General features: G+C 48.0%; 1 protein-coding gene across 1 annotated transcript in view; it reads left to right on the forward strand.

The window, feature by feature from the left end:
• The first annotated feature begins 1,615 nt into the window (after positions 1-1,615).
• Positions 1,616-25,247, forward strand: part of SPOPL (speckle type BTB/POZ protein like) — a 161,455-nt gene continuing 137,823 nt past the window's right edge. The window contains exons 1-3 of the mRNA XM_063933725.1: positions 1,616-2,021; positions 18,227-18,348; positions 18,468-18,619. Of these exons, the coding sequence (XP_063789795.1) occupies positions 1,944-2,021; positions 18,227-18,348; positions 18,468-18,619 (352 nt within the window). The 5' untranslated portion in view covers positions 1,616-1,943. The remainder of the gene's footprint in view (positions 2,022-18,226; positions 18,349-18,467; positions 18,620-25,247) is intronic.

Below are 25,247 nucleotides of genomic sequence, written 5' to 3' on the forward strand. Positions count from 1 at the left end.
TGCGGTCGCAGAGAGGATTTATTCGCACAGTTATTGAGTCAGGGACCGTTTGGAGGGTGGTAACAGGATTGTGACTGTAAAAACACAGACGTGTCATTACCATTTTTGTGGAATGTTACAGCCTGCGACCCCATACACAGCTGCGATGGCTGCAGCGCCTCACTACTTGTGGCCATGCTGCTCGACCAAATTACTACTCAGACGTTTTATACTTAACTGATCCACAACAGTCTTTGAATGCAGCCATTGGGATTTACAAAGCTGTTTGTCGTTTTAGTACAAATCCAGGAGGCAGTGGCAATTGCATATTCTCATGAAGCTGCCTCTTATAAATATTCAGCTGAAAATACCTTTGCGTATATCTCTGAATCTGGCCCTAAATACTGGGTAGCGTCTAGTTTCCCTTAGTAAATACTGTATTTTAATCAGAATCACAGAGAAGCAGTGCCACTTCATAAATACCCCTACTGTATGTGACAATCCTGTGTATGACAAATTTTACTTAAGATAGGACACAAATGTAATCTGCTAGTTAATGGGTTGATTGCATTGTCACACTGCCCTCAACAATTCAGTACAAACAATAAAGTTTTGCATTGTACAGATATCAATGCCTGTGGGACTCGCACCAGCAGCTGGTATCCGGATGATAGTCAATAGATAGACACCATATGTTAGACAGACATTAGGTCGACAGTACAAAGGGTCGACATGAAAATGATTGACATAAAAAAAGGTAGACACTGTTTTAAAAAATTTTTTTAACGTTTTTGGACTATTTCATACCTTCTCTATCCATGTCATCATAGAGATGGTTATAAACCTTGTGGCAAGCGAAGCGAGCCCCGCAACGGGATGCCATTCTACAATTGGGGGTCCCAGATGACAAAACTATCCACACAAACCACAAAAATGGTGTCTACCTGTTCTGTGTTGACCATTTTCATGTCGACCTTTTGTACTGTCTACCTTTTCCATGTCGACCTAATGTCTAATTGCCCGTACACACTGGCCGATATATCAGCCGTTCCTTTGAATGGCCGATATATTGCGGGTCCGTCGGTCAGTGTGTACGGGCGATATGTCTGTGAACTCCGTCGTTCACAGACATATCACGCCTGCCCTGCAGCACAGCCGACAGCCAATATACCTACCGATATATTGGCGCATCGCTGTGTGTGTACGGGCGATCAGCCGACTGCCCGTACACATGCTGTGGCAGCCAGCGGTGATTAACAGTTGAACTGGGCGGGCGTGTACCAGTTCATGACGTCAGTCCCCGGTGGATCGCCGTATGTTTGCACAGCACACTGTCTGATCCATCCATAGCTATATCTGCTGATAAATTGATCTGCAGATATATCTATCAGTGTGTACCCACCTCAACATGTGGTGTCTATCTATAGACTGCCTAACTAGACACTGTCTATCTAACGATCTACAGTTTCGTCCCACACCGCCAGCAGCTGCTCCAGCTCCCAATTACCTGGAAACGAGGAGGCACACAAACACAAACGACTCAAACCAGACTCTACACACTTGCACTAACCGCGCATGCGCAAGAGATCACTGATTAACTCTCGCTTCCCCCAGCCTCTGACGCCTGCGCCGAGAAACCTCGCGAGATCAAGCTACTGCTAGCGACGCGAGATTCCTTCTTTCATTTTTTTCCTTTTTCCTCTCGGCGCATGCGCGGTGGGCACGGCGAGTCCCTGAGAGGTGCCGGTACTCAGTTACCGTTGAGTACCGGCAGAATTACTGACAGATTACTATAAAGTGGCTGATGAGGCGCCTGGAGACACTATGTGAGAGCATGGGAAGCCCTTGGTGGTGAATCTCAGTCTCCCATGGAACAATGGAGTGACAGCCCCCCTGGCTCTGTTTATAAAAGTGAGAAAAGCCCATATTGTCTGTGTTGAGGCTGTTTTTACATAGGGGCCACCATGTCTGGAGGTTCCACGCCGCCCCCCACTGTAGAGATGTCCTGTGGACCTGTGGCAGAGAGCTGGTGTTATACCCAGGTAAACAAGATCTGTCTTTCCATTCCTAGCACCCCTTCCAGCATCTGTAATGATCAGAATGGTGATGGGAGTACTCATCCAGCCCTTACCTACTGTGCCCTATCGCTCTGTCATCCAGGAGATGTGTGCCTGGTGGTGGAACTACAAGTCTCAGCATGCACTTGCCAGCCAAGGTGCATTGGGACTTGTAGTTCAACCCTGGCCGAAGAGTTGACAGCTCACCCAAGTCTTCAACAAAGTGTATATTTTCTCATTTATCTATTCATTTGTACAATGCTAAAGTTGTGTAAAGTTTGCTGGCTCATTCCTGGACACCGAATGGGTATTCCCAAACGATACCATTTGAAATTTCCTTTCTGAACTTTTAAGTGCATGGGAAGTTACAGTATTTGTATATGATGATGCCAGTGAGCTTGCTTTGCATTTATAATAGATTTTGCAAACAGAGGCACACACTGTGCTGTGCTTGTTGTCAAAGAAGAAATTTAACTCTGCGCATACTGCACAGCAAAAAAGTCTACACCATGGGTCTTCAACCTGTGGCCCTCCAGCTGCTGTGGAACTACAAGTCCCAGCATGCCCTGCCACAGTTTTGCTATTAAGGCATGCTAAAACTGAGCCAGGGCATGCTGGGATGTGTAGTTCCACAGCAGCTGGAGGGCCAGAGTTTGAAGACCCATGGTCTACACCAGGGATGGGGAACCTTTGGCCCTCCAGCTGTTGTTGAAGTACACATACCAGCATGCCTTGCTAGTTTTGCTATTTGGCCATGCTAAAACTGTTGCAGGGCATGCTGGGATGTGTAGTTCAACATCCCAGCTGGAGGACCGAAGGTTCCCCATCCCTGATCTATAGTCCATATGCAGAGCTGACGTGTACCAGCTAATGCTTGGAGGGTCAGTACGGGAGTGGGATGGGGCCTGTAAATGCTCACAGAGTACAGCAAGGGTGTGTTTGTGAAATTGCCAGCTGATGCAGGGACACAGATATGTATTACAGAAAAATATATAAAGATGAAAATAAGGTTATTCACTTGTAGTGCACACTACGTTCCATAGAGAAGAGTTCGGTCACCCAGCCTATGTGTTGGGGCTTAAATTTTAAAAACGTGTTTTAAAAAATTTGTTTTGGGTTCAATCATGTCATAGCGCGGTAAGGTATGATTTTGCTGACTACAACCCCGGGAAAATAATTGTTTCTCTGACGTCCTAGTGGATGCTGGGGACTCCGTAAGGACCATGGGGAATAGCGGCTCCGCAGGAGACTGGGCACAAAAGCAAAGCTTTAGAACTACCTGGTGTGCACTGGCTCCTCCCCCTATGACCCTCCTCCAAGCCTCAGTTAGATTTTTGTGCCCGAACGAGAAGGGTGCACACTAGGTAGCTCTCCTGAGCTGCTTAGTGAAAAGTTTAGTTTTAGGTTTTTTATGTTCAGTGAGACCTGCTGGCAACAGGCTCACTGCATCGAGGGACTAAGGGGAGAAGAAGCGAACTCACCTGCGTGCAGAGTGGATTGGGCTTCTTAGGCTACTGGACATTAGCTCCAGAGGGACCGATCACAGGCCCAGCCATGGATAGGTCCCAGAGCCGCGCCGCCGGCCCACTTACAGAGCCAGAAGACAGAAGAGGTCCAGAAAATCGGCGGCAGAAGACGTCCTGTCTTCAACAAGGTAGCGCACAGCACCGCAGCTGTGCGCCATTGCTCTCAGCACACTTCACACTCCGGTCACTGAGGGTGCAGGGCGCTGGGGGGGGCGCCCTGAGACGCAATAAAAACACCTTGGATGGCAAAAAATGCATCACATATAGCTCCTGGGCTATATGGATGAATTTAACCCCTGCCAGAATACACAGAAAAACCGGAGATAGGCTCCGCCCCCTTCTCGGCGGCCTTATCTCCTCAGCACACTGGCGCCATTTTCCCTCACAGCTCCGTTGGAGGGAAGCTCCCTGGCTCTCCCCTGCAGTCACTACACTACAGAAAGGGTTAAAAAAGAGAGGGGGGCACTAATTACGCGCAGTATTAAAAATACAGCAGCTATAAGGGGAAAAACACTTATATAAGGTTATCCCTGTATATATATAGCGCTCTGGTGTGTGCTGGCAAACTCTCCCTCTGTCTCCCCAAAGGGCTAGTGGGGTCCTGTCCTCTATCGGAGCATTCCATGTGTGTGTGCTGTGTGTCGGTACGTTTGTGTCGACATGTATGAGGAGAAAAATAATGTGGAGATGGAGCAGATTGCCTGTAATAGTGATGTCACCCCCTAGGGGGTCGACACCTGAGTGGATGAACTGTTGGAAGGAATTACGTGACAGTGTCAGCTCTGTATAAAAGACAGTGGTTGACATGAGACAGCCGGCTACTCAGCTTGTGCCTGTCCAGACGTCTCATAGGCCGTCAGGGGCTCTAAAGCGCCCGTTACCTCAGATGGCAGATATAGACGCCGACACGGATACTGACTCCAGTGTCGACGGTGAAGAGACAAATGTGACTTCCAGTAGGGCCACACGTTACATGATTGAGGCAATGAAAAATGTTTTACACATTTCTGATAATACGAGTACCACCAAAAAGGGGTATTATGTTCGGTGAGGAAAAACTACCTGTAGTTTTCCTGAATCTGAGAAATTAAATGAGGTGTGTGATGATGCGTGGGTTTCCCCCGATAACAACTGATAATTTCTAAAATGTTATTGGCATTATATCCTTTCCCGCCAGAGGTTAGGGTGCGTTGGGAAACACCCCCTAGGGTGGATAAAGCGCTCACACGCTTGTAAGAACAAGGGCTCTACCCTCTCCTGAGATGGCCGCCCTTAAGGATCCTGCTGATAGAAAGCAGGAGGGTATCCTAAAATGTATTTACACACATACTGGTGTTATACTGCGACCAGCAATCGCCTCAGCCTGGATGTGCAGTGCTGGGTTGGCGTGGTCGGATTCCCTGACTGAAAATATTGATACCCTAGATAGGGACAGTATATTATTGCCTATAGAGCATTTAAAAGATGCATTTCTATATATGCGTGATGCACAGCGGAATATTTGCCGACTGGCATCAAGTCTAAGTGCGTTGTCCATTTCTACCAGTAGAGGGTTATGGACACGACAGTGGTCAGGTGATGCGGATTCCAAACGGCATTTGGAAGTATTGCCTTATTAAGGGGAGGAGTTATTTGGGGTCGGTCTTTCAGACCTGGTGGCCACGGCAACAGCTGGGAAATCCACGTTTGTACTAGAGATGAGCGGGTTCGGTTTCTTTGAATCCGAACCCGCACGAACTTCACTTTTTTTTTCACGGGTCCGAGCGACTCGGATCTTCCCGCCTTGCTCGGTTAACCCGAGCGCGCCCGAACGTCATCATGACGCTGTCGGATTCTCGCGAGACTCGGATTCTATATAAGGAGCCGCGCGTCGCCGCCATTTTCACACGTGCATTGAGATTGATAGGGAGAGGACGTGGCTGGCGTCCTCTCCATTTAGATTAGATTTAGAAGAGAGAGAGAGAGAGAGAGAGATTGCTGTGATACTGTAGATTAGAAGAGAGTGCAGACAGAGTTTAGTGACTGACGACCACAGTGACCAGTGACCACCAGAGACAGTGCAGTTGTTTGTTTTATTTAATATATCCGTTCTCTGCCTGAAAAAAACGATACACAGTCACACAGTGACTCAGTCTGTGTGCACTGCTCAGCCCAGTGTGCTGCACATCAATGTATTGTATATAAAGCTTATAATTGTGGGGGAGACTGGGGAGCACTGCAGGTTGTTATAGCAGGAGCCAGGAGTACATGATAAATAATATTATATTAAAATTAAACAGTGCACACTTTTGCTGCAGGAGTGCCACTGCCAGTGTGACTAGTGGTGACCAGTGCCTGACCACCAGTATATTAGTAGTATTGTATACTATCTCTTTATCAACCAGTCTATATTAGCAGCAGACACAGTACAGTGCGGTAGTTCACGGCTGTGGCTACCTCTGTGTCGGCACTCGGCAGGCAGTCCGTCCAACCATAATTGTATTATAATATATACCACCTAACCGTGGTTTTTTTTTCATTCTTTATACCGTCGTCATACTAGTTGTTACGAGTATACTACTATCTCTTTATCAACCAGTGTACAGTGCGGTAGTTCACGGCTGTGGCTACCTCTGTGTCGGCACTCGGCAGGCAGTCCGTCCATCCATAATTGTATTATAATATATACCACCTAACCGTGGTTTTTTTTTCATTCTTTATACCGTCGTCATACTAGTTGTTACGAGTATACTACTATCTCTTTATCAACCAGTGTACAGTGCGGTAGTTCACGGCTGTGGCTACCTCTGTGTCGGCACTCGGCAGGCAGTCCGTCCAACCATAATTGTATTATAATATATACCACCTAACCGTGGTTTTTTTTTCATTCTTTATACCGTCGTCATACTAGTTGTTACGAGTATACTACTATCTCTTTATCAACCAGTGTACAGTGCGGTAGTTCACGGCTGTGGCTACCTCTGTGTCGGCACTCGGCAGGCAGTCCGTCCAACCATAATTGTATTATAATATATACCACTTAACCGTGTTTTTTTTTTTCATTCTTTATACCGTCGTCATACTAGTTGTTACGAGTATACTACTATCTCTTTATCAACCAGTGTACAGTGCGGTAGTTCACGGCTGTGGCTACCTCTGTGTCGGCACTCGGCAGGCAGTCCGTCCAACCATAATTGTATTATAATATATACCACCTAACCGTGGTTTTTTTTTCATTCTTTATACCGTCGTCATACTAGTTGTTACGAGTATACTACTATCTCTTTATCAACCAGTGTACAGTGCGGTAGTTCACGGCTGTGGCTACCTCTGTGTCGGCACTCGGCAGGCAGTCCGTCCAACCATAATTGTATTATAATATATACCACCTAACCGTGGTTTTTTTTTCATTCTTTATACCGTCGTCATACTAGTTGTTACGAGTATACTACTATCTCTTTATCAACCAGTGTACAGTGCGGTAGTTCACGGCTGTGGCTACCTCTGTGTCGGCACTCGGCAGGCAGTCCGTCCATCCATAATTGTATTATATACCACCTAACCGTGGTTTTTTTATACCACCTAACCGTGGCAGTCCGTCCATAATTGTATACTAGTATCCAATCCATCCATCTCCATTGTTTACCTGAGGTGCCTTTTAGTTCTGCCTATAAAATATGGAGAACAAAAAAGTTGAGGTTCCAAAATTAGGGAAAGATCAAGATCCACTTCCACCTCGTGCTGAAGCTGCTGCCACTAGTCATGGCCGAGACGATGAAATGCCAGCAACGTCGTCTGCCAAGGCCGATGCCCAATGTCATAGTACAGAGCATGTCAAATCCAAAACACCAAATATCAGAAAAAAAAGGACTCCAAAACCTAAAATAAAATTGTCGGAGGAGAAGCGTAAACTTGCCAATATGCCATTTACCACACGGAGTGGCAAGGAACGGCTGAGGCCCTGGCCTATGTTCATGGCTAGTGGTTCAGCTTCACATGAGGATGGAAGCACTCAGCCTCTCGCTAGAAAACTGAAAAGACTCAAGCTGGCAAAAGCACCGCAAAGAACTGTGCGTTCTTTGAAATCCCAAATCCACAAGGAGAGTCCAATTGTGTCGGTTGCGATGCCTGACCTTCCCAACACTGGACGTGAAGAGCATGCGCCTTCCACCATTTGCACGCCCCCTGCAAGTGCTGGAAGGAGCACCCGCAGTCCAGTTCCTGATAGTCAGATTGAAGATGTCAGTGTTGAAGTACACCAGGATGAGGAGGATATGGGTGTTGCTGGCGCTGGGGAGGAAATTGACCAGGAGGATTCTGATGGTGAGGTGGTTTGTTTAAGTCAGGCACCCGGGGAGACACCTGTTGTCCGTGGGAGGAATATGGCCGTTGACATGCCAGGTGAAAATACCAAAAAAATCAGCTCTTCGGTGTGGAGGTATTTCACCAGAAATGCGGACAACAGGTGTCAAGCCGTGTGTTCCCTTTGTCAAGCTGTAATAAGTAGGGGTAAGGACGTTAACCACCTCGGAACATCCTCCCTTATACGTCACCTGCAGCGCATTCATAATAAGTCAGTGACAAGTTCAAAAACTTTGGGTGACAGCGGAAGCAGTCCACTGACCAGTAAATCCCTTCCTCTTGTAACCAAGCTCACGCAAACCACCCCACCAACTCCCTCAGTGTCAATTTCCTCCTTCCCCAGGAATGCCAATAGTCCTGCAGGCCATGTCACTGGCAAGTCTGACGAGTCCTCTCCTGCCTGGGATTCCTCCGATGCATCCTTGCGTGTAACGCCTACTGCTGCTGGCGCTGCTGTTGTTGCCGCTGGGAGTCGATGGTCATCCCAGAGGGGAAGTCGTAAGCCCACTTGTACTACTTCCAGTAAGCAATTGACTGTTCAACAGTCCTTTGCGAGGAAGATGAAATATCACAGCAGTCATCCTACTGCAAAGCGGATAACTGAGGCCTTGGCATCCTGGGTGGTGAGAAACGTGGTTCCGGTATCCATCATTACTGCAGAGCCAACTAGAGACTTGTTGGAGGTACTGTGTCCCCGGTACCAAATACCATCTAGGTTCCATTTCTCTAGGCAGGCGATACCGAAAATGTACACAGACCTCAGAAAAAGAGTCACCAGTGTCCTAAAAAATGCAGCTGTACCCAATGTCCACTTAACCACGGACATGTGGACAAGTGGAGCAGGGCAGGGTCAGGACTATATGACTGTGACAGCCCACTGGGTAGATGTATGGACTCCCGCCGCAAGAACAGCAGCGGCGGCACCAGTAGCAGCATCTCGCAAACGCCAACTCTTTCCTAGGCAGGCTACGCTTTGTATCACCGCTTTCCAGAATACGCACACAGCTGAAAACCTCTTACGGCAACTGAGGAAGATCATCGCGGAATGGCTTACCCCAATTGGACTCTCCTGTGGATTTGTGGCATCGGACAACGCCAGCAATATTGTGTGTGCATTAAATCTGGGCCAATTCCAGCACGTCCCATGTTTTGCACATACCTTGAATTTGGTGGTGCAGAATTTTTTAAAAAACGACAGGGGCGTGCAAGAGATGCTGTCGGTGGCCAGAAGAATTGCGGGACACTTTCGGCGTACAGTCACCACGTACAGAAAACTGGAGCACCACCAAAAACTACTGAACCTGCCCTGCCATCATCTGAAGCAAGAAGTGGTAACGAGGTGGAATTCAACCCTCTATATGCTTCAGAGGTTGGAGGAGCAGCAAAAGGCCATTCAAGCCTATACAATTGAGCACGATATAGTAGGTGGAATGCACCTGTCTCAAGTGCAGTGGAGAATGATTTCAACGTTGTGCAAGGTTCTGATGCCCTTTGAACTTGCCACACGTGAAGTCAGTTCAGACACTGCCAGCCTGAGTCAGGTCATTCCCCTCATCAGGCTTTTGCAGAAGAAGCTGGAGGCATTGAAGGAGGAGCTAACACGGAGCGATTCCGCTAGGCATGTGGGACTTGTGGATGCAGCCCTTAATTCGCTTAACAAGGATTCACGGGTGGTCAATCTGTTGAAATCAGAGCACTACATTTTGGCCACCGTGCTCGATCCTAGATTTAAAGCCTACCTTGGATCTCTCTTTCCGGCAGACACAGGTCTGCTGGGGTTGAAAGACCTGCTGGTGACAAAATTGTCAAGTCAAGCGGAACGCGACCTGTCAACATCTCCTCCTTCACATTCTCCCGCAACTGGGGGTGCGAGGAAAAGGCTCAGAATTCCGAGCCCACCCGCTGGCGGTGATGCAGGGCAGTCTGGAGCGACTGCTGATGCTGACATCTGGTCCGGACTGAAGGACCTGACAACGATTACGGACATGTCGTCTACTGTCACTGCATATGATTCTCTCAACATTGATAGAATGGTGGAGGATTATATGAGTGACCGCATCCAAGTAGGCACGTCACACAGTCCGTACTTATACTGGCAGGAAAAAGAGGCAATTTGGAGGCCCTTGCACAAACTGGCTTTATTCTACCTAAGTTGCCCTCCCACAAGTGTGTACTCCGAAAGAGTGTTTAGTGCCGCCGCTCACCTTGTCAGCAATCGGCGTACGAGGTTACATCCAGAAAATGTGGAGAAGATGATGTTCATTAAAATGAATTATAATCAATTCCTCCGCGGAGACATTGACCAGCAGCAATTGCCTCCACAAAGTACACAGGGAGCTGAGATGGTGGATTCCAGTGGGGACGAATTGATAATCTGTGAGGAGGGGGATGTACACGGTGATATATCGGAGGGTGAAGATGAGGTGGACATCTTGCCTCTGTAGAGCCAGTTTGTGCAAGGAGAGATTAATTGCTTCTTTTTTGGGGGGGGTCCAAACCAACCCGTCATATCAGTCACAGTCGTGTGGCAGACCCTGTCACTGAAATGATGGGTTGGTTAAAGTGTGCATGTCCTGTTTTGTTTATACAACATAAGGGTGGGTGGGAGGGCCCAAGGATAATTCCATCTTGCACCTCTTTTTTCTTTTCTTTTTCTTTGCATCATGTGCTGATTGGGGACGGTTTTTTGGAAGGGACATCCTGCGTGACACTGCAGTGCCACTCCTAGATGGGCCCGGTGTTTGTGTCGGCCACTAGGGTCGCTAATCTTACTCACACAGCTACCTCATTGCGCCTCTTTTTTTCTTTGCGTCATGTGCTGTTTGGGGAGGGTTTTTTGGAAGGGACATCCTGCGTGATACTGCAGTGCCACTCCTAGATGTGCCCGGTGTTTGTGTCGGCCACTAGGGTCGCTAATCTTACTCACACAGCTACCTCATTGCGCCTCTTTTTTTCTTTGCGTCATGTGCTGTTTGGGGAGGGTTTTTTGGAAGGGACATCCTGCGTGACACTGCAGTGCCACTCCTAGATGTGCCCGGTGTTTGTGTCGGCCACTAGGGTCGCTAATCTTACTCACACAGTCAGCTACCTCATTGCGCCTCTTTTTTTCTTTGCGTCATGTGCTGTTTGGGGAGGGTTTTTTGGAAGGGCCATCCTGCGTGACACTGCAGTGCCACTCCTAGATGGGCCCGGTGTTTGTGTCGGCCACTAGGGTCGCTAATCTTGCTCACACAGCTACCTCATTGCGCCTCTTTTTTTTCTTTGCGTCATGTGCTGTTTGGGGAGGGTTTTTTGGAAGGGACATCCTGCGTGACACTGCAGTGCCACTCCTAGATGGGCCCGGTGTTTGTGTCGGCCACTAGGGTCGCTTATCTTACTCACACAGCGACCTCGGTGCAAATTTTAGGACTAAAAATAATATTGTGAGGTGTGAGGTATTCAGAATAGACTGAAAATGAGTGTAAATTATGGTTTTTGAGGTTAATAATACTTTGGGATCAAAATGACCCCCAAATTCTATGATTTAAGCTGTTTTTTAGTGTTTTTGGAAAAAAACACCCGAATCCAAAACACACCCGAATCCGACGAAAATAATTCGGTGAGGTTTTGCCAAAACGCGTTCGAACCCAAAACACGGCCGCGGAACCGAACCCAAAACCAAAACACAAAACCCGAAAAATTTCAGGCGCTCATCTCTAGTTTGTACCCCAGGTCGCCTCTCAACATAAGAAGACGCCGTATTATCAGGCGCAGTCTTTTCGTGGGCAAGCGGGCAAAAGGTTCCTCATTTCTGCCCCGTGACAGAGGGAGAGGAAAAAGGCTGCAGAAATCAGCCAGTTCCCAGGAACAGAAGCCCTCTCCCGCCTCTGCCAAGCCCTCAGTATGACGCTGGGGCTTTACAAGCAGAATCAGGCACGGTGGGGGCCCGTCTCAATTAATTTCAGCGCGCAGTGGGCTCACTCGCATGTAGACCCCTGGATCCTTCAGGTGATATCTCAGGGGTACAAATTGGAATTCGAGACGTCTCCCCCTCGCCGTTTCCTAAAGTCGGCTTTACCGATATCTCCTTCTGACAGGGAGGCAGTTTTGGAAGCCATTCACAAGCTGTATTCCCAGCAGGTGATAATCAAGGTACCCCTCCTGCAACAGGGAACGGGGTATTATTCCACACTGTTGTGGTACCGAAGCCGGACGGCTCGGTGAGACCGATTCTAAATCTAAAATCTTGAACACTTACATACGGAGGTTCAAATTCAAGATTGAGTCACTCAGAGCAGTGATTGCGAACCTGGAAGAAGGGGACTACATGATGTCTCGGGACATCAAGGATGCTTACTTTCATGTCAAAATTTACCCTTCTCACCAAGGGTACCTCAGGTTATAGTACAGAACTGTCACTATCAGTTCAGACGCTGCCGTAGGGATGGTCCACGGCACCCCGGGTCTTTACCAAGGTAATGGCCGAAATGATATCCCTTCGAAGGAAGGAAATTTTAGTTATCCCTTACTTGGACGATTCCCTGATAAGGGTAAGATCCAGGGAACAGTTGGAGGTCGGTGTAGCACTATCTCAGGTAGTGTTGCGGCAGCACGATTGGATTCTCAATATTCCAAAATCGCAGCTGATTCCGACGACTCGTCGTCTGTTCCTAGGGATGATCCTGGACACAGTCCAGAAAAAGGTGTTTCTCCCGGAGGAGAAAGTCAGGGAGTTATCCGAGCTAGTCGGGAACCTCCTATAACCGAGCCAAGTCTCAGTACATCAATGAAAGGGTTCTGGGAAAAATGGTGGCTTCCTACGAAGCAATCCCATTCGGCAGATTCCACGCAAGAACTTTCCAGTGGGACCTGCTGGACAAATGGTCCGGGTCGCATCTTCAGATGCATCAGCGGATAACCCTGTCACCAAGCACAAGGGTGTCTCTCCTGTGGTTGTTGCAGAGTGCTCATCTTCTAGAGGGCCGCAGATTCGACATTCAGGACTGGGTCCTGGTGACCACGGATGCCAGCCTGCGAGGCTGGGGAGCAGTCACACAGGGAAGGAATTTCCAGAGCTTATGGTCAAGCCTGGAGACATCACTTCACATAAATATCCTGAAGCTAAGGGCCATTTACAATGCTCTAAGCTCAGCAAGACCTCTGCTTCAAGGTCACCCGGAGTTGATCCATTCGGACAACATCACGGCAGTCCCCCACGTAAACAGACAGGGTGACACAAGAAGCAGGAGGGCAATGGCAGAAGCTGCAAGGATTCTTCGCTGGGCGGAAAATCATGTGATAGCACTGTCAGCAAGTGGGGACTTCACCCAGAAGTCTTCCACATGTTTATAAAACTCGACAAGTATTGCGCCGGGTCAAGGGACCCTCCGGCAATAGCTGTAGACGCTCTGGTAACACAGTGGGTGTACCAGTCAGTGTATGTGTTCCCTCCTCTGCCTCTCATACCCAAGGTACTGAGAATTATAAGATGGAGAGGAGTAAGCACTATATTCGGGCTCCGGATTGGCCAAGAAGGACTTGGTAACCGGAACTTCAAGAGATGCTCACGGAGGATCCGTGGCCTCTACCTCTAAGAAGGGACCAGCTCCAGCAAGGACCCTGTCTGTTCCAAGACTTACCGCGACTGCGTTTGACGGCATGGCGGTTGAACGCCGGATCCTGAAGGAGAAAGGCATTCCGGATGAAGTCATTCCTATCCTGATCAAAGCCAGGAAAGATATAACCGCAAAACATTATCACCGCATTTGGCGAAAATATGTTGCGTGGTGCGAGGCCAGTAAGGCCCCGACGGAGGAATTTTCAACTAGGTCGATTCCTATATTTCCTGCAAACAGGAGTGTCTATGGGCCTGAAATGGGGGTCCATTAAGGTTCAAATTTCGGCCCTGTCAATTTTCTTCCAAAAAGAACTAGCTTCAGTCCCTGAAGTTCAGACGTTTGTGAAAGGGGTACTGTATATACAGCCTCCTTTTGTGCCTCCAGTGGCACCTTGGGATCTAAATGTAGTTTTTGGGTTCCAAAAGTCACATTGGTTTGAACCACTTAAATATGTGGAGTTAAAATATCTCACATGGAAAGTGGTCATGCTGTTGGCCCTGGCCTGGGCCAGGTGCGTGTCAGAATTGGCGGCTTTATCCTGTAAAAGCCCTCATCTGATTTTCCATTCGGACAGGGCGGAATTGAGGACTTGTCCTCAGTTTCTCCCTAAGGTGGTTTTCAGCGTTTCACCTGAATCAACCTATTGTGGTGCCTGCGGCTACTAGGGACTTGGAGGACTCCAAGTTGCTAGACGTTGTCAGGGCCCTGGAAATATAGGTTTCCAGGACGGCTGGAGTCAGAAAATCTGACTCGTTGTTTATTCTGTATGCACCCAACAAGCTGGGTGCTCCTGCTTCTAAGCAGACTATTGCTCGTTGGATTTGTAGTACAATCCAGCTTGCACATTCTGTGGCAGGCCTGCCACAGACAAAATCTGTAAAAACCCATTCCACAAGGAAGGTGGGCTCATCTTGGGCGGCTGCCCGAGGGGTCTCGGCTTTACAACTTTGCCGAGCAGCTACTTGGTCAGGAGCAAATACGTTTGTAAAATTCTACAAATTTGATACCCTGGCTGAGGAGGACCTGGAGTTCTCTCATTTGGTGCTGCAGAGTCATCCGCACTCTCCCGCCCGTTTGGGAGCTTTGGTATAATCCCCATGGTCCTTACGGAGTCCCCAGCATCCACTAGGACGTCAGAGAAAATAAGAATTTACTTACCGATAATTCTATTTCTCGTAGTCCGTAGTGGATGCTGGGCGCCCATCCCAAGTGCGGATTGTCTGCAATACTGGTACATAGTTATTGTTACCAAAAAAATCGGGTTATTGCTGTAGTGAGCCATCTTTTCAGAGGCTCCTTCTGTTATCATGCTGTTAACTGGGTTCAGATCACAGGTTGTACGGTGTGATTGGTGTGGCTGGTATGAGTCTTACCCGGGATTCAAAATCCTTCCTTATTGTGTACGCTCGTCCGGGCACAGTATCCTAACTGAGGCTTGGAGGAGGGTTATAGGGGGAGGAGCCAGTGCACACCAGGTAGTTCTAAAGCTTTGCTTTTGTGCCCAGTCTCCTGCGGAGCCGCTATTCCCCATGGTCCTTACGGAGTCCCCAGCATCCACTACGGACTACGAGAAATAGAATTATCGGTAAGTAAATTCTTATTTTCCTGTGCCAGCACACCTTTCCTACATACACTTGTGTTCTTCATGCCCTTCTGCTTTGTACACACGTTTAGCCTCCAGTGCAGTTGTCGCTATCCACAGTTTTTTGGACTCGTATATAATGCCTGTCATAAAGCTCTATTATTTCTATGTAAAAGTGGTTCCAATACTCGCTGAAGAACAGGAAGCACCTAAAATAGTACGTACTGAATTCCAGGTGCATCCTATACTCTGCTGGTGCAAAGAATGTATTTACTATAGTTTTTTTCGGTGTTTTCTATACTTGGTAATAGGGACCTCAGGGTGGACTGAAAGTAAAGAAGCAGTTGTGAAAGTGCACAGTGACCTAGGGCTCATTGAATGGTATGGATCATGGCGTGAACACTATTCGTGTGGCACTATTATAGTCCAAACCATTCTCTATAGTGAATTAGGCCAACTGGTAGTGGTCATAAGGCCTGATTCATACTTTCATGCTTTTCTGATATTTGAGCGATTGAATTGAGATTACGGACACATTGAGAATTTATTCTGTGATAGGGAGTGACGACCAGGCTGTTTTTGAAGGGTGGGGGTCTCGAGCAGTAAACTAAAAATGAGGCGTGAGCTCGGGCACAATAATGTAACCGCCCAATCCAACCAACTTGATATTTGCACAATCAGATAAAGGAAATGTACTAAATATAGGAAAAAAGTGGTGGGTCAAAGGCGACAAACTTGATTGAGACACCTATAAATCCAATGGCAGACCCAATGAAATGTAAGAAATATACTCAAAATGTCACATTAATGGTGGATCACAGGGGACAGACTTGATTGAGACACCTCAGTGAATGCAAAAATGTAAAAATTATAAATAAACAAAATGTACATGTAATGAAAACAAAAGCATGTATGCAAGCAACCAAGTATGTAAAGGTTTCTTTTTAACCAGAACCTCAGTGCCAGTATAGGCCCACATCGCAAGAAGCGATTAGGAAGATAATGCGTACCCAACTCACTTGTATCAAGGTTGGTATCCACATATAGCAGTTTCTTTAAATGTTGATTCCACACAAGAGTAGGTGTAATAAAAGTAGATTTATTCCAAAACACTGTAAAAAAAATATACTAAAATAACTGGTTAGTTACAATCCTGTAGCACCCCATAGACAGAGATTAAAATCCCAGTTAGGTTTATATGAAGCAAAAGGTATGTAATAAGTAAAAAAACAAAACAAAAAACAGGAAAAAAGGTCCGGACTTGAACCTGTTTTAATACCTCAGCACACTGTACCTCCACAATACTGGAAAAAAGTTTCTGGGATTGTCCTCATGAAGCCCACTGGTCTCGGCACCAACGATGTTTTAATCCTACATGGATCTTTTTCAAGGATCTCAAGCAGTGTCTGCGATCCCGTACGCACCTTACCATGTCTCCACAGTGTTTCCGTTATGGCGCCAATGCTGCACAATCATACACTCAGTCATGGAGACAGTGTTTGTATGATCTGTGTTCAATGCTGGATATGTGTATGCAGTTGCGGCAGCTGTGATGGATCCGGGGGCATCTCAGTATAGGTTTTGGCAGTTCAAATTAGCATATTTTCGAAAATCCATAACTAGGAAAATCACAGCGGTCGCAGCAAAAGTGTACAAGTATGAATCAGGCACAGACAGTATTTGCAGTAGTGTGTTCCTACCATGTTTTTAGCGCAGCGTACTGCTTTGTTTTTATTAAATGTCGTATGCACAGTTTTGCTTTCACATGGTTATGTTTTGACCTCTGAAGCTAAAATAGAACAGCTCACATATGCATGGGATATATAAGCAACTTTTCCTGGTTGTATAAAGACATGACTGCAAAGCACAGTGGAAAGCTGAAACACATAATCAATAAATGAATGTTGGTTGGGGGTAATGTAATGTTTACACCAGTAAATTAGTCATCTACAGGTGGAAATCTTTACATAATGGCATATGGTGCCGACATTGCTAAAATGGCATATTACATAACAGTTTGTTAGCGGTTCAGCAAACTATTTAAAATGTCAGTTTTATTGCCATTTTAAAGGCAATATATGGTCCCTAAGTACCTTATTGTAAGAGGCAAAGTGTTGGATTCTGGGTGTCATGAACACTTGCAATGGATCTACAGCTCACACTAGACGAGATTTTGAAAGATCTCTCTCAGAATGGCCGATCTGAGCGAGATCTTTCACAATCTCGTCCAGTTTGTACACTCAATGTCGTTAACGATGCGCGCTCCCGTGCATCGTTAACGACCCCCTCCCTCGTCTGAACATGTACAGACGAGGGAGGTCCTCATTAACGATAGCTGCAGCATGGCCGTCGTTCACCACATGCCGTCGCTGCCTGTTCCGGCCGCATCAGCAAGTGTGTATACACTTGCCGATGCCGCCCCCTGCCAGGACCCCGCCGCCGCCAATATCCGCGTTGGCGGGGATCGGCGAGTGTGTACTAGCCTTTACAAAGTAATTTATTTCTATAATGATCCCCTAACATGGAAAAATTTTGCAGCTAATATCCATGGGCCTGATTCAGGTTGTGACACATTAATGGCAAATGTGCAAAGTACCGATTGGTGCATTGAGCATGTGCCGCACGTGACCTGCATTGTCGGACGCAGTACGGCTGCAGGTGTCAAATGATTGACAGTCTGCAGCCATTTGTGGTCAGCGACGGTCGCCTCTGTTTTGTGGGAGTACCAAGGCCAGGGTCTCCTCCTTCCTGGCCTTAGGGATAGAGCTGCAGCGGCAGGCCTGCGTGACCGCAGGGTTTACTCAGCCAGCCGATGGTGTGGGCAGTGATCCAATGCGGACACAGCAGAGGATCACACATGCATGCAGGAGACGTGTACTTATACCAGACACCTCCTGCTGCGTTAACATATCTGAGCTTCCAAGTAAGCAACAGTGATGCTCAGTCCATCCACATCTTAATCACCCCCCATGTGTTAACTGGTCACTTAACCCAATTGTTTTATGCCACTGATAGTTAATAAATAAATAATAAAATAACCCATGTATATTAACTGAGATTAAAACAAAAATAATAGTACATTTTTGTGATGAATTTGCTCATATAAGAAAGGCAAATGTATTTTATCTGTGGTTTCTTTCTCAGGTGAAAGTAGTGAAATTTTCCTATATGTGGACCATAAATAACTTCAGTTTTTGCCGAGAAGAAATGGGTGAAGTTTTAAAAAGTTCTACTTTTTCATCAGGGCCAAATGATAAAATGAAATGGTAAGTGTCTTTGTTTTGTTGCCTGCTATACTGTTTTCTGGTGTTGATGGAAAGTTTATGCGTTATACATGCCAATAAATCTAAAAAATGGTTGTGTTTTTTTCTCTCCCCCCCCCCAGGTGCTTGCGAGTTAACCCAAAAGGACTTGATGATGAGAGCAAGGATTATCTGTCCTTGTATTTGCTGTTGGTCAGCTGTCCGAAAAGTGAAGTTCGAGCGAAGTTTAAATTTTCTCTGTTGAATGCCAAAAGGGAAGAAACAAAAGCCATGGGTGAGTTATATACCGTATATACTCGAGTATAAGTCGACCCAAATATAAATTGAGGCACCTAATTTTACCACAAAAACCTGGGAAAACTTATTGACTCGAGTATAAGCCTAGGGTGGGAAATGCAGCTCTACCCTTACACAGACCTCATAGTGCCAGATATGCCCCACAGTGCCAGATATGCCCCACAGTGCCAGATATGCCCCACAGTGCCAGATGTGCCAGATATGCCCCACAGTGCCAGATATGCCACACAGTGCCAGATATGCCCCACAGTTCCAGATGTGCCAGATATGCCCCACAGTGCCAGATATGTCCCACAGTGCCAGATGTGCCAGACATGCCCCACAGTGCCAGATATGCCCCACAGTGCCAGATGTGCCAGATATGCCCCACAGTGCCAGATGTGCCTCACAGTGCCAGATATGCCCCACAGTGCCAGGTGTGCCAGATATGCCCCACAGTGCCAGGTGTGCCAGATGTGCCCCACAGTGCCAGATATGCCCCACAGTGCCAGATATGCCCCACAGTGCCAGGTGTGCCAGATATGCCCCACAGTGCCAGGTGTGCCAGATATGCCCCACAGTGCCAGGTCTGCCAGATATGCCCCACAGTGCCAGGTGTGCCAGATATGCCCCACAGTGCCAGGTGTGCCAGATATGCCCCACAGTGCTAGATACTTACCCTCCGTCGCTCCCGTGCTGTCTTCTGAAGGAGGGACACGGAGAGCGCAGCGCGCGGCTCTCCTGTGTCCCTCCTGCATCTCCGGCGGCAGCGGCGTTTGTTAAAGGAAGCGCCGGTTCATGCACTTCCTTTACCACTCAGACGCCGCTGGAGATGCAGGAGGGACACAAGAGAGCCGCGCGCTGCGCTCTCTGTGTCCCTCCTTCAGAAGACAGTGCGGGAGCGACGGAGGGTAAGTATCTAGCACTGTGGGGCATATCTGGCACACCTGGCACTGTGGGGCATATCTGGCACTAAAGCTGACTCGAGTATAAGCCGAGGTGGCTTTTTCAGCACAAAAAAAAGTGCTGAAAAAGTCGGCTTATACTCGAGTATATACGGTAATTTTGTTTATATGTTTGCTGGATTCAGTATGATTTACCAGTGGACGGGAAGCCAGCTGTCCATATCCCGACATTGGCATCCCGCCCGCAGAATGCCATCAGCGGGGCAAGCGCAAAGTGTCCCCTTGCGGCTCGTTGTGCTTGCCACAGGATCTGTTTCCACTCTATTGTTGTCGTGGACACCCACAAGTAGGAATATTCCTATTGCGCCGGGATTCCGCTGGCAGCATTGTTGGCTGGCGGGATTTCGGCGTCTGTTTCCTGGCCGCCGTTATACCGACAGCCGGCAAATTAAACGCATCCCGTGCTTGCTTTACTATTTTTCAAACTGATAGTTGGGGTAAAATGTAATAGCCTGCGAGAAGCAGGCTGTGCGGGACTTCGTGAGAGTCTGGCTGGAATTTTAAATCTGCAATCGTTTACATGTCAAAACCAACCTGGTTTTGCCGTGTAAATAATTGCCACTTTAAAATTCCAGCCAGAATCGCACAAAGTCCCGCATAGCCTACTTCTCGCAGGCTATTACATTTTACCCTTGGTTTGAACAGAGCTTCAAGGGTTTACTACTTTATTTGTTTTACAAAACTCTCCTCTGGATTCTTTCTAATGTTGTGATCGTCGACTAGAAGATTCACCGGGGGGGAATTCAAGTGTTTTTGAGTGCCCGGAAGTACTGGGCGCCCAATGGGAGTAATTCAGTTGCTTTTGGGGGCAAGTGACACAGACGCCCATTATTTTAGAAATCCGCAAAAAGTCAGGCTTTTGGGCACCCAAACTGCTGTTTTAGCAGCGCACCCAGTACATTGCACGGGCTTATCCAATTTGCTTGTCAAAACCCTGTGCATATGTATGCTACAAGCATGATAAGTAGTGAGCACCCACAGCTCTCCCTATTGAATATCACCCGTTGGGCGCCCATTACTTATACGTGTCCAAAACAATTTTAATTCCTCCCATGCCGATGTGGGGAAAGGGCCAAAAAGATTCTGCACACAGGTAGACGCATTTTGCTTGGCCACGGCACTCATCCAATCACTTGATTGTTTTTTCTACCACTTTAATATTTCTGCAGCGGGGTACACTTGGATTCCACTAGGAATAACATCGGGGGTGTAGAGTTGGATCTTGACCCGAGGCACCAACAGGCTAAAGCTTTGTCTGTTCCCAGGATCCACTGCACTGTCTCCTCTATAGCCACGCCTCCAGACACTGGAGCTCAGTTTGTAAGTTGGTGCCTGCAGTGCAGGTCACTAACAGTGTGGGCTGTGCTAGGCTAAGCTTTTCTAGAAGACTTCAAGGGCCGCAGCACAAGCACTAGTTGCAGTGTAGGTCTTGTTGACATTCTGTGCTGCGGCTCCATCACCTCCCTCAGCGGCGCTGTATATTCCCGCGGCCTGGTTGCCGGGTACTTACAGTGGAGGAGCTCTGGTTATCACGTACACATCACTGCTGCTGCTCTCGTGGATCGCGTGGCCGCAATTCAGGGAGGATGTAAGAGGGTCGTCCCCCCCCGGTGGGACCCGCCAGTAAATCGTGATCCGGTCGCAGGAGACGGACCGTGCCGCTGGCGTGGACACTGTGGCCGTGCAGGGACCCCACTATATCCACCAGGGCAGGGAGCACAGGTCGGATTTGCAAAAATATGTTTGTTATAGGCTCCGTAGTACCCGGTGGTGAAGTCCAGCAGAGGGTATAAGGCGCTAACCTGTAGCCCCTCCCCCAGCTCCAGGCGCCATCTACAGCAGGTGTTTCCGCTCTGGAGCTGCATTTCTCTCTCTCCCTCACTCCCTGTCAACGTTTGGGCGCCATTTCACATAGCTGCGCTGATCATGTGACTGCTGGGCACTGTCTCCTCTGTAAAGCCGTCTGCCTCATCAGTGCTGTGCATTTACAGGACAATTTTCATTGTTATATCTGTTTGCATACATACATTTCTCTATGTAGTATTACTAGTCCAGTGCCGTTTTATTGGTTATATGTAATAATTTCTGCATTGTACCTGTGACTGTGTGTGCCTATAGCTGCTGTTCTGTGTATCACACATATTGCTATCACTATATTCTGTACCCTGGGGGGCTAAGTGCGTCAGGGTCTCATATACCATATAGTGTTCCACAGGATATACTGTTTTTTATTTTTCACTGTGTGTTACAGTCACCTCACACCGCTTAAATCCTCTGTTTGTACTTTACATTTGCTGTCACATAATACAGGTTTTTTTTTTTTGTTTTTTTTTGCAGGTATTGTTTTTGTCTGGCTATATTGTACTGTTGCACCCTAAGGCTACAGTCCCAATAATGTCTGCCACACAGGGAGGGAAATCCGCAGACGCTCCTGCATCATGCAGTGCTGGTGCCACGGATTTGACTGAGAAAAAGGTTTCAGCTGAGGGTTCAAGTCCTGAGTGCCCTGCACCTTCCAGTCTGTCTGCAGAACCTGTGTCTAATAAATACCCACCTTGGGCTGCTTTTTCAAATATGCTGACTACGCTTGTAACACGAATTTTGCCCCCGGTGGGACCTCCTGTGCCATTACAGCCACATATTGTCCCTTTAGTTAATCAGCCATGGGTGGCTACTCTGTCACCCTAATTACAGCAATTAAGTCAGTCCTTGGTTAAACACAAACCTAACCCTCGCCCTACTGGGACCAAAGGGTTAGGTTTGTGACCTAGGTTAAGCGGGCCATTTCTTCCTCACAATCCACTAATATTTCGGATGATTCCTGCGATGAGGATGGGGATTATAGTGTTCACTCTAGGCTGTTTTAGCAGGGCGCCGCGCCCTGCCCGTTTTTTAGCAGGCAAAACTCGCCCTGTCCCTTTTGCTGCGCCCTGCTAGAACAGCCGCCCGCTTCCTGCCCTCCCGGCGTGTATAGATGCCGTGCACATGCGCGCGGCATCCATTCACGCATTGTGAGAGGGCTGGGGGAAGCCCAGCACCGACGGAGGTGCTGGGCACGCCCCCAACAGTGACGTCACCGGCCACAGACGCTCTCTATAGTAGCGTCTGTGGGCCGCCCCGCCCCTAAAATGACGTAGGCGTGGCCACACCCCCTAATTTGCGTGGCCGCCCCCCCCGTTTCGGACGCGCGCGCGGCTTTGCCACGCGCGCGCACATGTGCCCCCGGAGTCTGGCGTCCTGCCCCTTTTCACTCCTAGAGTGAACACTAGGGATTATACTGATCCTTCTGATACGGATACAGTTGTTTCTGATGAAGAATCTACAACTCAGGTTGATGTTCCTGAACTAGTGGACACTATCAATCTGATTCTCCAGATTGATAAGATTGAACCTCCTACTACGTCTAACCTGATAAGTTTAAACGTCCAGAGGTTGCTAAAGTAGTTTTACCTCATTCTGACCTTTTAGGAAGCCTGGTCTTCTCTAGGAAAGAAAGTTTCCCTGTCTAAAAGGATGGTAGCTCGTTATCCTGCGGAGTTGAGTAACTAGTGGGTAATTCCACCGGCGGTGGACTCTCATGTCGTCCCGTCTAGTGGTGTCTTCTACTCTGCCTGTCACCACTGTCACTTCACTGAAGTAACCGACGGATGAGTGTGTGCAGGGATTCCTGAAGCCTATTTACACACTTACCGGTGCTGTACATAGACCCACTATGACAGCCTCTTGGGCTGCAAAAGCTATTAAATCATGGGTTCAGGCAGTTGAAGATGAGCTACCTCTAAATTTTTCTTACACTGCCTGACCATATCTGTCATATAGTACCACAGCCTCATACTATTTTCAGGAGGCGGTCTCAGATGCCAGTGTAATGGCGGCCAAGGCGTCTACTATGTCTATCATGGCTTGCCGGGTTTTTGTGGTTAAGGTCCCTTTTAAGGGAGACATACTATTTGGGGAGGATCTGAACAAGATTGTGACTGACTTGGCAACAGCCAAGACTGCATGTCTCCCAAGTACCAATCCTTCTGCTCCGAAGGCTAAGAGTACCACTTTTCATTCCTTTCGACCTCCGGGTAAAGCAAAGGGTCAGGCGTATCCAAGACAGGCTCGTACTTTCAAAACCACCAAGCCCAAGTCTAAGCAATCTTGGGCCGCCTGTCAGCCTGCTTCCAAACAGAGCAAGCCTGTAGCATGACGGGGCGGGCCTCCCCATGGGGGACCCCAGTGGGGGAGGCCGACTTCTGCAGTTCGTCCAGGTCTGGTTAAGGACCACTTTGGACACCTGGGTGGGGGAAGTTGTCTCTCACGGGTACGCAATCTCTTTCAAGAGACACCCCCCTCAACGGTTCTGCTTGACGGTTATCCCTTCGGATCTGCTGAAAGCACAAACTATACACTTGGTTGTACAATCTCTTCTAGATACTGGAGTGATTGTGCCGGTACCTCTTTCTCAATGAGGCAGGTCTTCTATTCGACCCTGTTTCTAGTGCCGAAACCAAATGGGTCCTCCCGTCCTATACTCAACCTCAAATCTTTGAACAAATTTGTGAGGGTATCCAAATTCCGTATGGAAACTCTACGCTCTATTGTACTGGCTATGGAGCCAAGGACTATATGGTATCCCTGGACATACAGGATGCTTACTTGCACATACCTATTGCCATGTCGCATCAGCAATATCTGCGGTTTGCTATTGTTACATTATCAAATCCAGGCCTTGCCTTTCAGACTGACTACGGCTCCTCGGATCTTTACCAAGGTCATAGCAGTCATGACGGCTCTTCTCCACCGTCAGGGTGTCAGGATCATGCCGTATCTAGACGACTTGCTGATCCTGGCGAACTCATCTGGAACTGACAGTCCAATTCCTACAAGCCCACGGGTGGCTCATCAACTGGAAGAAGTCCTCGCTGGTTCCTGCTCAGAGCTTGGTGCATCTGGGGGCATTGCTGGGGACACACAACCAACGATTGTTCTTGTCTCCAGAGAAAGTCCTGAAACTTCAGGACAGGATCAGATACTTCCTCTCTCCCCAGAAAGTGTCAATTCACTCAGTGATGCAAGTACTAGGCCTAATGGTGTTGGCATTCGACATGGTAGAGTTCGCTCCATTTCATTCCCGCCCTCTGCAATGATGAATCCTTTCCAAGTGGAATGGCCTGCCTCACCGGAACAGGTCTCAAATGATCTCCTTGACTCCGGAGGTTCATCTGTCACTGAGCTGGTGGCTACAGGACCAACAATTAAGCAGGGGCCGTCCCTTCTGGATCTCCAACTGTGTCCTCCTAACAACGGACGCCAGTCTGCGGGGTTGGGGCGCGATGTTGGAGCAACACTTTCTCCAGGGTCGGTGGACCAAGGAGGAATCTCTTCTCCCAATAAACATTCTGGAATTGCGGGCAGTATTCAGTGCGTTGACACTGGTCCTGCCTCTGATGCAGAAAAGGCCTGTTCAAGTACAATCGGACAACGCCACCACGGTGGCGTACATAAATCATCAAGGCAGCTCTCAATGTCGCATGGCAATGATGGAAGTGTCCAAAAATTCTCCAATGGGCAGAACGCCATCTGCCAGCCATATCAGCAGTGTTCCTTCCGGGAGTCCTCAACTGGGATGCAGACTTCCTCAGTCTTCAGTACATACATGCTGGAGAGTAGAGT

The sequence above is a fragment of the Pseudophryne corroboree genome, chromosome 7 (assembly GCF_028390025.1).
Source record: "Pseudophryne corroboree isolate aPseCor3 chromosome 7, aPseCor3.hap2, whole genome shotgun sequence".
Lineage (NCBI taxonomy): Eukaryota > Metazoa > Chordata > Amphibia > Anura > Myobatrachidae > Pseudophryne > Pseudophryne corroboree.